This window comes from Pollicipes pollicipes, unplaced genomic scaffold, assembly GCF_011947565.3.
Source record: "Pollicipes pollicipes isolate AB1234 unplaced genomic scaffold, Ppol_2.1 Scaffold_5724;HRSCAF=6776_pilon_pilon_pilon, whole genome shotgun sequence".
NCBI classification, from domain to species: domain Eukaryota; kingdom Metazoa; phylum Arthropoda; class Thecostraca; order Pollicipedomorpha; family Pollicipedidae; genus Pollicipes; species Pollicipes pollicipes.
The window spans coordinates 26984602-26998939 of record NW_023596746.1 but is presented as its reverse complement, the minus strand read 5'-3'; the positions used below and the strand labels follow the sequence as shown (position 1 = coordinate 26998939).

The 14338-nt window shown below is 46.0% G+C and overlaps 1 protein-coding gene across 1 annotated transcript; it reads left to right on the top strand.

The window, feature by feature from the left end:
- The first annotated feature begins 1442 nt into the window (after positions 1-1442).
- LOC119102378 (tRNA N(3)-methylcytidine methyltransferase METTL6) lies at positions 1443-13593 on the top strand. Its single transcript, XM_037225748.1, is given in 16 exon segments — positions 1443-1589; positions 2735-3367; positions 3369-3388; positions 3565-3733; positions 4386-4436; positions 4683-4754; positions 4919-4963; positions 5332-5373; positions 6165-6197; positions 6359-6450; positions 7711-8008; positions 10571-10629; positions 10799-10896; positions 11420-11464; positions 11700-11752; positions 12817-13593. Coding segments are annotated over 5 exon segments (903 nt in total). The 5' UTR covers positions 1443-1556; the 3' UTR covers positions 4434-4436; positions 4683-4754; positions 4919-4963; positions 5332-5373; positions 6165-6197; positions 6359-6450; positions 7711-8008; positions 10571-10629; positions 10799-10896; positions 11420-11464; positions 11700-11752; positions 12817-13593.
- Positions 13594-14338: the final 745 nt, after the last annotated feature.

The window sequence follows — 14338 nt, the reverse complement described above, 5'->3', positions numbered from 1 at the left end:
GCATTGACCCAAGGGGCCCTCAAACTGTAAAAGGGGACCTCTGGCTAATATTTCAGACCACGGCCCTCCTGGTCGCAATTATTTATGTGGCACACAGTCAGTCTTTCGGGCACTGATACCCTCCAGCCGAGCCCATGATCATCTGTTCCGATGGGCCGCCTGCGCCCTCTTCGGGCTTGACCGAACACTGCCCTTGGTCGGCTCGGGGCTCCTTGCGAATACAAAGCCCTCTATTGGGAACTGCGGGCCGTAACAAATACAGGAGCCCCGACCAGTGTAAATCGCTGGCTTCGGCTTTGTAACTGATTGGGAAGTGGCCCGCCAGGCCCACACCGACACAGAGCCGACTGTGCGGTACTGGCGGTGCCTGACCGGCGAATAGGACCATATCGACTGAAGTGGTTCCTGATCGGCACACGAAGCGCACTGGCTGTCATTTGAGGGCCCGTCCCGCAGGCCACACTCCTGAATAAGATTTCGACCAGCCTTTCGTGCCCTTAAGCCGTCAAATCGCGCTCTTAATCATCGGCCCCGGTGGATCCTCCAGGCTCTTCGGGCTTTCTCAAACACTGCCTCTGGCTGAGTTGGGGCCTTTGCCAACACGAAGTCCATGTTAGGCGCTGTGGGGCCCTGACAGATGCTGGAGCCTTGGCCAATGTGAATCGCTGGCTACTTACTGTCTCTTCCTTGTGAAAGGGGCCCTCAGGACCATACAAACACGGAGCCAACTGTGCGTTTTTGATGGTGTTTGGCCGACATGTAGGTCTTGTGGACTCGGGGGGGGGGGGGGGGTTGATCAGCGCATGTGACCCTCCGGTTGGCATTGAGTACGACCACCGGCCGGGCCCCTGAACACGATTACCGCCCAGCCTTTCAGGCCCTGAAATCGAACCATTTTTCTAATGTCCTAAGGGTTCCAAAGGGCCTGTCGGAACCTAAGGGGGAACGTGCCCTGTGCCCCCCCCCCCCCTGCCCGCGCTATTGCAAGGGTAACACACTGCGGGAAGTCTTTACTAAATAGTGAACTTTTTCGTCCAGAGCACTCTTTTGCACTTGCAAACATGCCAACAGCTGCAAGCGAAGCTATTTTATCATGTTTGATGCTTGTCTCTATGCGTTCAAAAGTGGTATATTTCCTGTAAGAAGTTCTGTCTGCGCCCCTGCTTTGTAACGACATGCGATGGAAGTGGCAGGTCTGTCTCTCTTTCTATTCCTACTCACATGTAACATTTATGTTGAAGCTTGCTCCCACGTGATGTGTTGTATAATAGTAGAGGCAAGAAAAGCGATGACCATTTTTGGCCATATATTGATAGCACTTAAATGCTTTCCGTTCGGCCATTTACTCGTATGGGTCATCTCTATCTGTTTTGTAAATAGTTCTGACACGTTCCTAACGTCGTCAGCATGCAGATTAGGACATAACACTAGAGGATGTGACACTATTATAATTTGTATTACATCAAGCTGTTATTCATCGCATTTCTCTAAATTTTGTGGCATTGAAAATTCATATAAAGGTATGCTTCTCTACCATTCCGTCCATTTCCGCCACGATGGAGGGAGACGCCGGTTCCGGCGTAGCGGCGGTAAGTGGTCGCGGTATTTGTTAGGTGTCGTTGCGTTGCAAGGCTATGTGGTTCATGGGCAATTTTGGCTCTGTATATTATCATGCGTCAGAAGCCATGTAGTTGCGAAAAAGCGCAGTTATAGGTGGCGTGCTCCCTGTAAGGCCAACCGCGGTGTGGCGAGCGATTAAGGCAGATGCACTAAAGCAGATTTGCTTGCGTTTAATTGAGGTCTTGGGGAATCTTCAAGTTATTAGCTGTGGAATAGTCGTGTGAAATTTTCTCGGAATTCCTTGCAAAAATATGCTCGAGTGTTCTGGTAAATACATTGAGGATGGTGGGGGATTTATAGAAATAAGTGGCATTTGCAGATATTCAGGTGCTTCATGTGTCAATCCTGTTTTGTGTAATGCATGCCATTGCTGTTGAAAAGTTTGGAAAGGTAACTGAGTGCACACACCACCAGGCATCTGATGATAGGCAGAACCTTGTGGTTCTGTGTGCCCAAGTTGGTCATAGGGAATGTCCTGCATCTTAATATATTGAGGCAAACATCATCAGATGGTTCTGGGCAGTATTGTCTTTGTTGAGTAAGTTTACTGCTCAATGTACATTTGATTATGTGATTGTGCCTTGCACAACTGTGTAGCGCTAATTGATAGCTTATAAATGGAGGTTGTACTCACAAATACCAGGTTTGAATGACTCAGCAATTATATTGTCCTTGGCATTGATCACTGTAAGGCCAATGGAGTAGCATAATGTGAATGACATAATGTTGTGGATACCTGGGTAACCTTGGAACAGTTCATTTCTTGTGTGGTCTAGGTCTTGTAGGAATGTTAAAGTTAAAATATGGGTGTTCACTGGTGTGAATTGTGAAGGATGTTTTCATGCATTCCAATTCTAGGAATAAGTGCACTTCATTATTAAAATTCATGGAATCCCAGGTGGTTGGTTTTTATATGATCTGCCATATTTTTAGTGACAAACAATTGGGATCAGTTGCATTGAACATTAGTAAGGATGAAAAATAAATGAGTATGTGCACTAAACAGGTCTTGTTATTGTTTCTAAGTGGTTGGTGTAAGAAAGTGTTTTCAGCTTTTATCAGTTGATTCATTATTATATATGCATTTATTCTTCTTGTTGCAATTGCTTTGCAGGATGCAGCTGTTACATCTGGGCCAGATTGGAACAGCCTCTCAGATGACTCAAAGCACAAGTTACAGATGCAAGAATCAAGGGGACTGGTTGGTCAGTTTAAACAACTGAAACTAGAACAAGAAGCTGCCAAAAATTGGGACAAGTTTTACAAGAGAAATGAGACAAGGTTTTACAAAGATCGTCACTGGACTACACGAGAATTTGAAGACCTGGCGGATTGCTCTTGTAATGGTCAAACAAAAATATTGTTTGAAGTTGGTTGTGGTGTTGGAAATTTCCTTTACCCCCTTTTGCAGGATGGGCAGAGTTGGTTTATACATGCCTGTGATTTTTCACCCAGAGCTATAGATTTTGTGAAGTCGCATAGCTTGTATGATGAGTCAAGAGTCCATCCATTTGTTCATGACATAACTTCAAGAAATCTACATGAGCACATCCAAGAAAGTTCAGTGGACATTGTGTCATTGATCTTTGTGCTGTCTTCAATCATGCCTGAGAAGTATGATGGAGTTATCCAAAGCTTGTTTGGTTGTCTCAAAGAAGGTGGCAGTGTCATTTTCCGAGACTACGGAAGGTATGACATGGCCCAAATTCGTTTTGGAGCTGGACACAAACTTGCGGAGAATTTCTACTGTCCGCCAGGACGGTACCAGGTTCGCTTGCTACTTTTTCTGGTATATTGATACATGTGTGATTTGCATGTGAAATTACTAAACATGGCTTGAGATTCATTACTATGATGTTGTAAGTTTCATATCAACTTTTCATGTAGCTATATTGATATATTGTGCTAAGTGAAGTTACCCATGAATGTTTGTGTACTTTATAGGGTCTACTACTTCACGACCAGTGAACTTACGTCATTGTTCTCCAAGGCCGGATTTGAAGTAACGTTCTGCACGTATGTGGCACGTCAGACTGTGAACAAGAAGGAAGGTGTGGATGTGTCACGAACATTCGTACAAGGGAAGTTCAAGAAGCCTTCCATGACGAGCCTGGTTAGTGCTTCTTTTCGCACATTTTAAAAAAAAAATATCAAACCAATCAGGCCTGTGGTACAGTTGTCTGGAATAAGAAAATCACGAATTGTATTTGACACTCAACACGAAGGAAATACCCTTTCCCTGTCAAAGGCAAATCCCGAATAATTAAGCCATGGTTAAGGTGGATTTTTACTTTGTCCATTCAGTATGCATGATACATGTGGGACAAAGTTGGGCAAGTTCCAGGTCTAATATATGGAAATAGAAAATTTTCGTGGATGGTTTCAGAGAGGTTTTTCTTAAACGGTTTTCCATCAGCTTAATGCGCCCGAGCTATGTAGTGCATGTGTTTTGGCACAAATCTTCTCACTTCGCATTGTCGTTGTAATGCTTAGATTTCTTTGTAGTTTGGGTATGCTCCGATAGTATTGACTTAACGTTTGTGGCCTTGTCTTGCTGGGATATGACCAAGGGAACACCAGGTGTGATCTTTTTCCGGACTATGCATGTATTGCCACATGCATTGCGGTTTGTGGGTGTGGCCGGCTACCCCATTCAGAGGCTCGTGAAGTCTGGAAGATGGGTGGCTTATTCCAGATAAGTGCTCAGTTGGCATGCCTTCAATATCATTTAGGTAATCAGTTGTTTGATGTAATGTTTGTTTCAGCACATCACCAGGGACGTCAGTAATACACAGATGACAAGTGACACATGACATGTAAGTTGATATTTTGTATTCATAAAGTACGCATTGGTATATATATATTATATATATATATATATATATATATATATATATGATCCATTGTGTTCATATTGTTTTTGTGTGTGTGTGTAAATCATGCAATGATGAGATGTCTGTGCTGCCTTCTGATGAATCAGTAAATTCCTCGTTTCTGATCCGCTTTGCGCTCTTCGATTCATGCCCGTCGTGGGTTGTTTTGACAACTGACCCTTTCTACAGCATCCGGGAAGTGGCGGGGAAATCCGTTCTTGAACATGGATCCAAAAAGCCATATACGCGAGCAACAGATGGGTGAGTGTAACGTAGCTAGTAAACCATTGTAACATCGCCACATTCAAATGATGAACAATTCCCTGCTGCTTCCTGATGATCATAGCATTCCTCGTTTCTGAGATGGCTTTGTGCTGTTTTGTACGCTATACTATTACCGAACCTAACTGTTTGCTCCGTTCTAGGGCGAGCCCAGGGAGAAGATGGAACTGATTTCTCTCCGGGGGCAGGTAGGTTTCTTAACTTTGACCGTCTCTGATAGACTTGGTGTGATGGCCGGAGGTGTTGAAAGCGCGGACTTTCAAATTGTTGGGTTGCTCTGACGGATAAGCCTTTTAGCCGAACAATTTGTTTTCGTCGCTATTCTAAATGATGTAGGCTACGAGCCATATTCCGTTCGTTCGGATTACACGCGATGGTCGGTATAGTGAGCGGGTTTCATGCCCATGTGTTGATTGACTTGCGGTTTGGCCTCGGTTCGTGATGAAATACATGCACCACTCTGCAGTCTTTGATGACAATATAACAGTTCTGATAAAGTGGGCGCTGTCATTTAGCTTTCTTGATGTAATCCATCTGATAAGAAAATATTTTCCAGGCACCGTTCAGCTGGCTCGAAACTAATAGCTGTCTGACCATGGTAAGTGCATCAGTCACAAATGCTGGAAACATTTTACGATTTTGCACCTAATCTTGTGACGCGTGTCCTATCGGATGATCGTGCTTTAAAATTTGGCTGGGTATAGTGTCCTATTGGATGAAGGGTTTTCGTCCGCATCGGGTGTTGTGTTGGATATCGGCCTCGTTTGTTAGGTGTTCATTTAGGTTTTCATCCATATGCAGTGGTATTTTAGTTCGTACGTGCCTTATAGTAAGATAGATCGGGAAATATTTGGTCGGATGTCAGCGCCACCGTCAATTTTTTTTTCAGAAGGCCGTGAATTCCCCGCGCATTAGCGAAACATTATTTTGCTGCTGCGCGCGCTTGTTTGTTTTTTTACCCTTACCTCGGGTCTTCAGCGCCTACCAAGCACTCACTTAACCACTGGACCATAATGGGAATGAGCTTTCTGCATGCTAGAGATAAAAGTCGCTTTAGCCGTGGTAGTGCGATGTGTCCAATCGGCAAGGGTATCTGTTAACTTCCTATGTGCTGTGCTTCCTGTTTTTGAAATATAGTAACCTTGACTTCCTCTTAGTGATCTTGCGTTTAAAGCCATTTATTTCTCGGGATCTTGTGGTGGAATTTCTTTGCCTATGCCTGTACTCACATGCCCATCAATGTATATTTTCTACTGCAATATGATGAAAGCAATCTGATTTTGTGAGACTCCTATGATCCGGATTTACATGCACTACCAACTGATGAGGAAGATATGATACGGTTAGTAGTTTCAGTAGGTTGATGCTAATTGGTTCTTCTCGTTTCAGGTTAACTGATGCCACGCGTTGGACGTGGGCCGGGTGAGTTAAACTATGTGCTGAACGCAAGTTATTCGCTGTTAATGATGAGATACATGCACCACTCTTAGTTGTGATGACACTCAACGTTATCTGACAGTTACTCAATAGTTGTTAGCTCATGTAGCTCACCAGAAGGCGTTTGAATGAGCCTTTTGTTTCAGATGCGTAACTGCTTGGAGGCGACTCAAGCTGACAATAATATTCTTCCCACGTATGAACTGCTCACTCCTTGGCTGGAGTGAACCAAGCGTACGTAAGTTAGCTATGATGCGCTTAACTCAACTCGATGGCGCGCGAGTTTTGCGCCTGTTTTGAATTATCTGTCGTTTGTGTGTTCGGGCGAGGCACGTGCGCATCTGGAGTAGTTTCAAAGCCACCCATGACTGTCGCACTGCGTAGCGTGCTTCCTAACTTAAACGCGCTTGGCTTTGTTCCGCCCAAGATGCCTACACATTGGAAACGGTATGCTCAGTCTTATCTGACGATGCATAACGGACATAGATGCCCGCGATTATCTGTCTCATGAGACACTCGCCTTGAGTTGTCCAGCCGCCGACAGTGATACTGATAGTGATGCCACTGTGTTCTGCACGCCGCCGATACTGGGCTGTATTTAAGCATTCTCTGTCCTCTGTCTGGAAGAGGATGTCAAGCAGCAGCCCTAAAGAAATCCTGGCACTAATAGCAGCGTTTGATTACCTGTCATCCGCAGCCGCTATGCCCAGGCACATTACATTGCTCAAAATACGCTTGCGGGCACTTACGTGTTACGGCTCAAATTTTAGCGATGTAAGGAAATATGCTACTGGTGCGGAGTTTCGAACCGTGATGGCCGTTACGAAGATAATTCAGCGCAGTTCACAGTCCACTTTTCAAGACTTTCACACCTTCCGGTTTCGGAGTTCGACGTTAGCGAACTTGTGCAGACTATTTCGAACTCATCCAGACATGTATTACTCCATAGAAATGTCACGTAAATACTGCTAGCTCACCGGCCATGTAATGCTAAAATCAAAGGAAACTGTTGTTGTCGAATTATCCGTGTTTGGCGTACGTCAGCGCGATTTCTGGTTGCAACGGACTTAAGTCGCTCTGTATGTAATGTTATGCGTTCAGTGCGGCGGTCGAACACAAATCATGTTTTGTACTAAATCGTTCAGGGATTACGACGAAGGTGCGAGTTATGACATGATGGCCAGCGTTCCATGACCAGTGAGGTGGTGCCATGCGTGTTACGCTTCTTATATATTCATATACACACACACACACACACACACATATATATATATATATAGTATGTATTAGGCCTATGACCTATGTTACGTGACAGTCAGCAAGGATGTTGGGCGTCAATCTCAGAAACAAGGGGTAAGAGGTGTTAAAAGGGGCATGATGCTAAATTGCATTGAACTTGTAAATTAGACATCTGTTCGAGACCCCGTACGAATGTGCAACACTCCCTTTCTCACCCAACTGTTTCTCATGCAACCAACAATATGTTTTATGCCTTCAGTTTCCTGGGTGTCGGCGATGGATCCGCTTCTACGAGGCCCACTGTGCCTCTGCTTCGCTTCAATCGAGGTTCGTTTTGCTTCCACATACGCTCCATATGCCTGTACTGTCGCACGATATACTGAGATGATGAAACCACGAGGTCACTGATGGATGGTGAGGACATTTTTACATGCACTACCAACTGAAACCCCTCTGCGAATATAATATGCGAGGCATTTTGAGAAGTATTAAGTGTACTTTTGTGTTGCAGCCATTGGACTAGCCCCGCGGCCCGGGCGTGCAACGCGCTGTTGGAGGTAAGCAGGTGTTTAAGAGAACCGATGCTCGGTGAAAAGTGGGGATAAGGTCATGGCCTGGCGTGTCATGGTGTTCACGGTAACTGAGTTTTGCATGAATGTGGTTTAGTAGTCGAACGTTACACCAAATAGTCCGCACATCATCGCGGGCGTATAGCTCAAGAACTAGGTGGGCTCGGGTCTTCAGGACAGGTTTTGAACTCCACTGAATAATCTTCAAGGTGGCTTTCTGGCTCAAAACCCAATACAAGTGGGGGACACTTCCTCAATGGAGATTGTTTCACATTTATGGTTTAAGACTGAAATAGCCATCTTGCAGATCGGTCTTTCGGTACACTTCACAGCCCTGTAACGCATAAACCCTTAAGTTTCTGGGCTACACGCCCGAGAAAATGTCGGTACTGTTTCGGGCGAGCCATTTCAAAGTTACCCAGTCATCCCGGACTAAAATAGCTATTCGTCATGCCATGCTGTTAGCCGTACGGCGGTTAAGGTCAAGAAATAGGTAATTGTGTCGTTCATAGCCGGCGCTCGTGAGCATCATTTCCAGATACAAGCGTCTTCAATTGGTTCTTCTTGTGCTAGGCACGATGACTTGATCAAACAATGGCGTATTGAGGAACATAGTTACATAACAGGGGAATTGTGTCGTCTAGAGCAGGCTGTTCCACTAAAAAGCATTGCAATAGTGATGAGTGAGATTAGTTCATCGTATCTGATGCCTGCTTCAATACCCTTAAATGTGGAGCATTCCTGTAACTCACCTGCAAGATGTTGCAATAGAGCTGACTGTCTGGGATGAATCATTACTGATGTTTGCGGAATTTTTGGTTACCGTAACCGAATCTTCTCTAATAATCCCTTCAAGTCTGCCTTTTCGACAATTCTTCAACTTAAGTTTTTACTGCCCCGATGGTAACAAATTTTCACCCGTTGGCGCTTGCAATGCGGCAGAGGTTAGTGAACGGTTTATCATAGGCCTTATGCTGCCAAGTGACCATACGGGAGGTCCCCAGGGTTAAGTGTTCAAACCGCTGCGTACCTAGTTTCTGCACACGTGCACACCTAGTCTTGTCGAGTGGGCTGGTTTTGCGCACGAATGTTTTGTTGAGCTCTCGTGCTTCGCGTCGGCCCTACACTATCATCCACCTTTGGATGCTGCAGTTGGCCCATGCCCAGTTGCTATCGAATTGGAGACATTGGATTTACTTGAAATTTGAGTGACTATCCCCATTGCACTCCTCCGTCCTCATTTGTGGTAAGCATATATGATTTTTAACTAATGGTTCATCGCTTTCTCTTCACTTGATTCTTGGGTGGCGTGCTCCCATTAAGCAGAATTTTCTGCTGGTTCTGAAAAAAACTGTTAAGGCAAGTCTGGCCCCTCGAAGTTGCGTTTTGCTCATCACGCATTTGGTGATGGCTGTATTATAACTGTATGCTTTCCTGATGTGTAAACGGCCAGACTTCACCTGGTGCATTACGAATTGCAAGTGTTTGTTGTGCCCAATCGTTCCAGAATAACACAAGTGCAGTTCTCCTCAAATAATAGAACATTTCAGCTTATGTTACAATCTCCTGGCTTATAGACACATGTTTCTACATTTCTGCAATACAATGGCCCGAATAGCGTGCAGGTGTTTGTGAGCACCTCTTCTCGAACCTCCGATGGCATGCTACGAAAACAAACAAAGTTGCCGACATGATGAGTGACGGGTTATGACTGCGTGTCTGTTTTTTTATCACTTGGCCGGATAGGGCCACAACAGTGCATATGTTCACAGTTGTATGTTGGCCACAGTGCCACAACAGTGTATATGTTCTCTGATTCGTGCTTAAACATGAATGATGTAGGTGTGCACGATCGCGACGCCCTCCCCCCCCCCCCCCCCCTCCCCCCGCAACCGGTACCTGATCCCGCGTTTGGAGCCAAGGATCTGCGCAGAAATATCAGTGGAGGTGTAGCACGCGGCGAAAACGAAAGGAAAAGACCCTATCAAAATAATTTAGAGTAAACTATGTAACAAACCATTGTCATGTTGCAATCCCCTCGTGGACAATTTGAGTGTTAGCTATTCCGTTCAGGAAATGTACATGACAGATGCTCGCCTCCAATCACGGTGCACAAAACGTGGTATCGCTTGCGCACATCTGGTGCCTGGTAATTCATGTCCATTGGGCTGGTTTTGCGCACGAATGTTTTGCTGAACTTTCGTGCTTCGCGTCGGCCCGACATTAATCTCCATCTTTGATGCTGCGTTTGGCCCAAGCCGAATCGCTATCAGAATGGAGACATGTAGTTAATTTCGGGTCACGGTGAACACCCACACTGCTTTATTTCCAAGAAGGGTGCATGCCTACTAAGCTCCATTGGTTTCTCACTATTGTTTGTGCTTTATTGCATAGCTGTTACAAATTCAAAGCACGCAGTTTTAAAACGTGAAAATGTGTTGCTTCATGACGTTAAATGTTGGGAAGCCTATGCCAGTACTTTGGTCTATCGAGTATGCATTGGTCGCTATCAACTTAAAATGTCTAATGTGTTGGTTCTTCCCTTCACAGAATTGGCAGTGCAACAGAGCGCCCGGCAACCGGCAAGTGCGCAATTATCGCCACATCTGGTGAGGGCTTGTGTCAGCTGAACGTGTTACAGCAAAATGTACCATGATGTTCATGCCTGCTGAGGTAGCAATGACGACTTAGCTCATCACCCACTTTTGTCTGATTAAGAAGCGACTTTTGGTCATCGGTGTCCACCGCATTGTTGTTGACGGTTCGATTTGTTCACAGCTGGTGTCGGGAGCGTCGGGACCGCTGCCGCCTGGTCCTGAAATACCAATAAACATCAAACAGGGGGCGGCTAACGCGTACTCGCGTTATGGTGTCAGGTGTGTGCACACTGTCGTCTCGGTCATGGGATCTGCCTTCTCACCTATTATGTTGTATTTGGACGCTAAATGACCGGTGCAGTCGACGCGCCTCGTAAAACCCCTAAAGACTACTTGTGACTTGTATTATCTCCAGTTCTTGGAGGCCATCCCAAACAATACTCGCGTTGATGGCGAATAATTACCAGGAACAGTCATGTACCTCGGCTTGAACCGTCTGTGCTGGAATTAATGGCAATGCTTTCATTTGTAATCTAAGAGACCTGTCTTAAGTCGTACGTTATATCCCGGCTCAGCTCTGGTAAGGCGGCAGAAATGGTTGACGCATATTTTGTCCCCAGCGCACTGCAGTTTAATATTTAGACTATAGTAGTTTGGAGGCGTCCAGTGGAACGAAATGATGGAAATTCCAATTTTACCTACCTCTGGTGAGGACTGTCTTACATGCACTACCAACTGATGTCTCGAGCAATCTTCCAATAATACATTTCTGAGACATGTCTAAAACTGTCGTCGTTTCCAGCTGGCTATCGCGGGAGCTACCTAACAAACGACGTGGAGTTGCGAGGTAAGGAGGGGTCTCACATCCGCCACCGATGTGACGTTGCGGAGACCTGGAGTGAGTGACCAGGTCCTGACCGTAAATTGTTAAAAAGCTACTCGCTTGAATTTCACCATGATGTTTATATCTGCTGAGGTATCGATGACGACGCAGCTCATCACCCACTTTTGTCTGATGGCGAAAGGAGCTCTTGTATGCGTCACCCGTCGTGCTGTATTTTTACCCCTGGATATGTTCACAGGTGCCGTCGAAGCTTTGTAATGCCGTGACTACGGACTTATGCTATTGCACCTGGTACGTTTAGGCTGCTGTGGGGAAAGGCATGTGGTTGGACTGTTTAACCTAAAATGGAGTAGTTATCCATTGTTATTTTGGTGATACTTTTTGTCGAAACAACTGATTGGGGTAATACCTCTCTGAATTGGAGGGATACCGTCGCATTAGTCTGCATCAGGTCGAATTACAATTGTATGGGTGGGTTCTTGGAAAGCGTGAAACATTGCAGGCCGCTACGTTTTTGTCGTATCGGAAAGGTGCTTGTATCATAGAAGAATCTTTCGTTTCTTTGCATTTCCAACGGCATTTCATCATTTGTGATCTGAGCACCTACCGAGGCATCGCTGCGCACCGCTGTTTGGTTGACGCTTTGGGGTATCGTGTTTGTAGCAAGGAAAGTTCTGGAAACGCATATTTGGCAACGTATAGTGGTGGTTAAAGCCGGTGGTTATGCCGATCGGTTTCGCTGGAGATACTCGTAATAATGTGGTGCGTTCAGGTACATGCCACGTGTTCTCGTGTCGGCACCGAAGACTTGATAACAACTGTTGCTCTCCGGATTTTGTGGAAACTTGTCTTGGGGGCGCTGTGGCGTCATGCTTGTTCATTTCCTGCATTCTTGCCAAAGTCGTTGCGTTTGTTTTTGGAGTTTGCAATTAAAAGCGCAGAGCATGCGTCGATTTTTCCTGCCGGACCGGCTTTTCAGTCATGGTGCCATCGGATGGCGTTTCAGCAGGGTGGGGTTGGATTGGATGTTATTGGTCAAATGGGCGTTGAGTTTTTCGGGGAAGCTACTTCTGAACTGGAATACCAATGTTTAAAGATGCGTGGTTTTCGGGTTGATGTAAACATGGGCAGGCGTGTGGTGTCCACGATATTTTTTCGTGGTGTGACTTCAGTAGTTCTGTGTTCTACAGATCTACAGCTGTCCGCAACACGCGCTGGTCCTAGATAAATCCGCATCATAGTACCAGAATGTCAACCAGACTTCTTGGCCTCCAAAGACCGGGACACCTGCTGCCTTATCTGAAGCATGTCCGGTACTCTGCCTACGAGTTATTTACCAGTGTGTATTTTTTCAGATATTCTCGTCATTCGTCATCTACTGCGAGTTGCCGGAAGATGCGTGCTGGTCTTTGGTGATGAAGGACCGGAAAGGATTGAAAACTGGCACTTAAACCGGCTTGTGCTGGCAATCAATTGAGGCTCTGTCCCTCACATCGCCCCATGGAACAGTCGCACCAAGACCAAGCGTTTGTGGTTCTTGACTGCCGATCTGGTGTTCCCAAGTGAAATTGCTTCCACGGAACAGGACAATAAATACATGGCATGAACAATCGTATGTTATGCGCTCTAGGGCGTCGAAAAGGTTCGCTTCCAGCTCAAGTTATTTTCTGGTCTCAAGTAATGCGAACACATGTTGATGTTGAACATATGTCTGTGTTGATGCAGTAGGCTCGTTTCCGTAATCGCGCACGATTGCGAGAATGTTGAAAATTGCGAGATTGCGCACACCTTGAAAAGCGAGAATGTACTTGTGGCGCGATTTCCCTTCTTGGTACGTTGCAGGGAGGCGCCCGGCACCTGAGGCTGGCTAGGACAGTAAAAGGAACGCAATGCACATTTTGCTCCATCATACCTGCTGCACTAGGTTGGAAGCAACACGCTGGGCAGATATGACTTTTTGTTACGGCTGTCAGCACGCAGATGTAGGGACTGAGACGGCGAGGACCAAAACGCACCAAGCGTTTCAATGTTAGTAGTGTCTATGTGAGTGAGCATGGTATGTATTCAGAGATCTGAAGGTCTTGCGAGATCATTTGGCTTGAGAGAGCTTAAATACACCAGCATGCACAGGCTGCGGCCCGTGGTGGTCAAACTCTGGGTCTAATTTTAAAGAAACTGGGTCAAGCTCACGATCTGCCTGGATGGCAAAGCACCGTGTCAGTGCTTAATCTGCCCCTAGTGGCCGGGGACGCCAACCCGGGTTCAGTGCAAAAGAGAAACGTAGGCAACGTACCGTAGGTATACCTGTGTCGACCTGGCATGGATATACCTATGGTACATACATATATGCTATCGCACTTGTTGCCTGTTGGGACGTGAAGGGTTAAGTAAAAAGTAGGATAGCCTTGGGGCTGCAGTATTCCGAGCATTTGTCCGGTGGCGCTCTTCATGACGTGGAAAATGGCATCTTTCAAAATACGACTGGATCTGACGTATCTGGCATCAAATGCCATTTGTGACTGGGATCTTCCTCCACCCAGAAGGTGATCAAAAACGCACACACGGTCTCCTCTCGCAATCAGTTGACGGCAAACGCAAAAACGACCAAACTACTCCAAACCAGCGGAGGACCAGAACAGGTGTGTCACGGGGCCAGAACGATATTGTTTGACTGACAGTCAACGCCAAAGTCACCTGAACTCAAGATCGCTATCCAAGGTGCAGGAACGCGTAGGAGGCATCTGTTAGAGGTATGGTGTGTATGGTTGAAGCCCTTGTTAGCGGAGTCAGAGTGTCAAGGTAGCCTGGACTCAACTTCATTAAAGCGCTCGAATGGCTGGTTGGATACCCTTTGCCCGAGAGGGGCAATTTGACCCC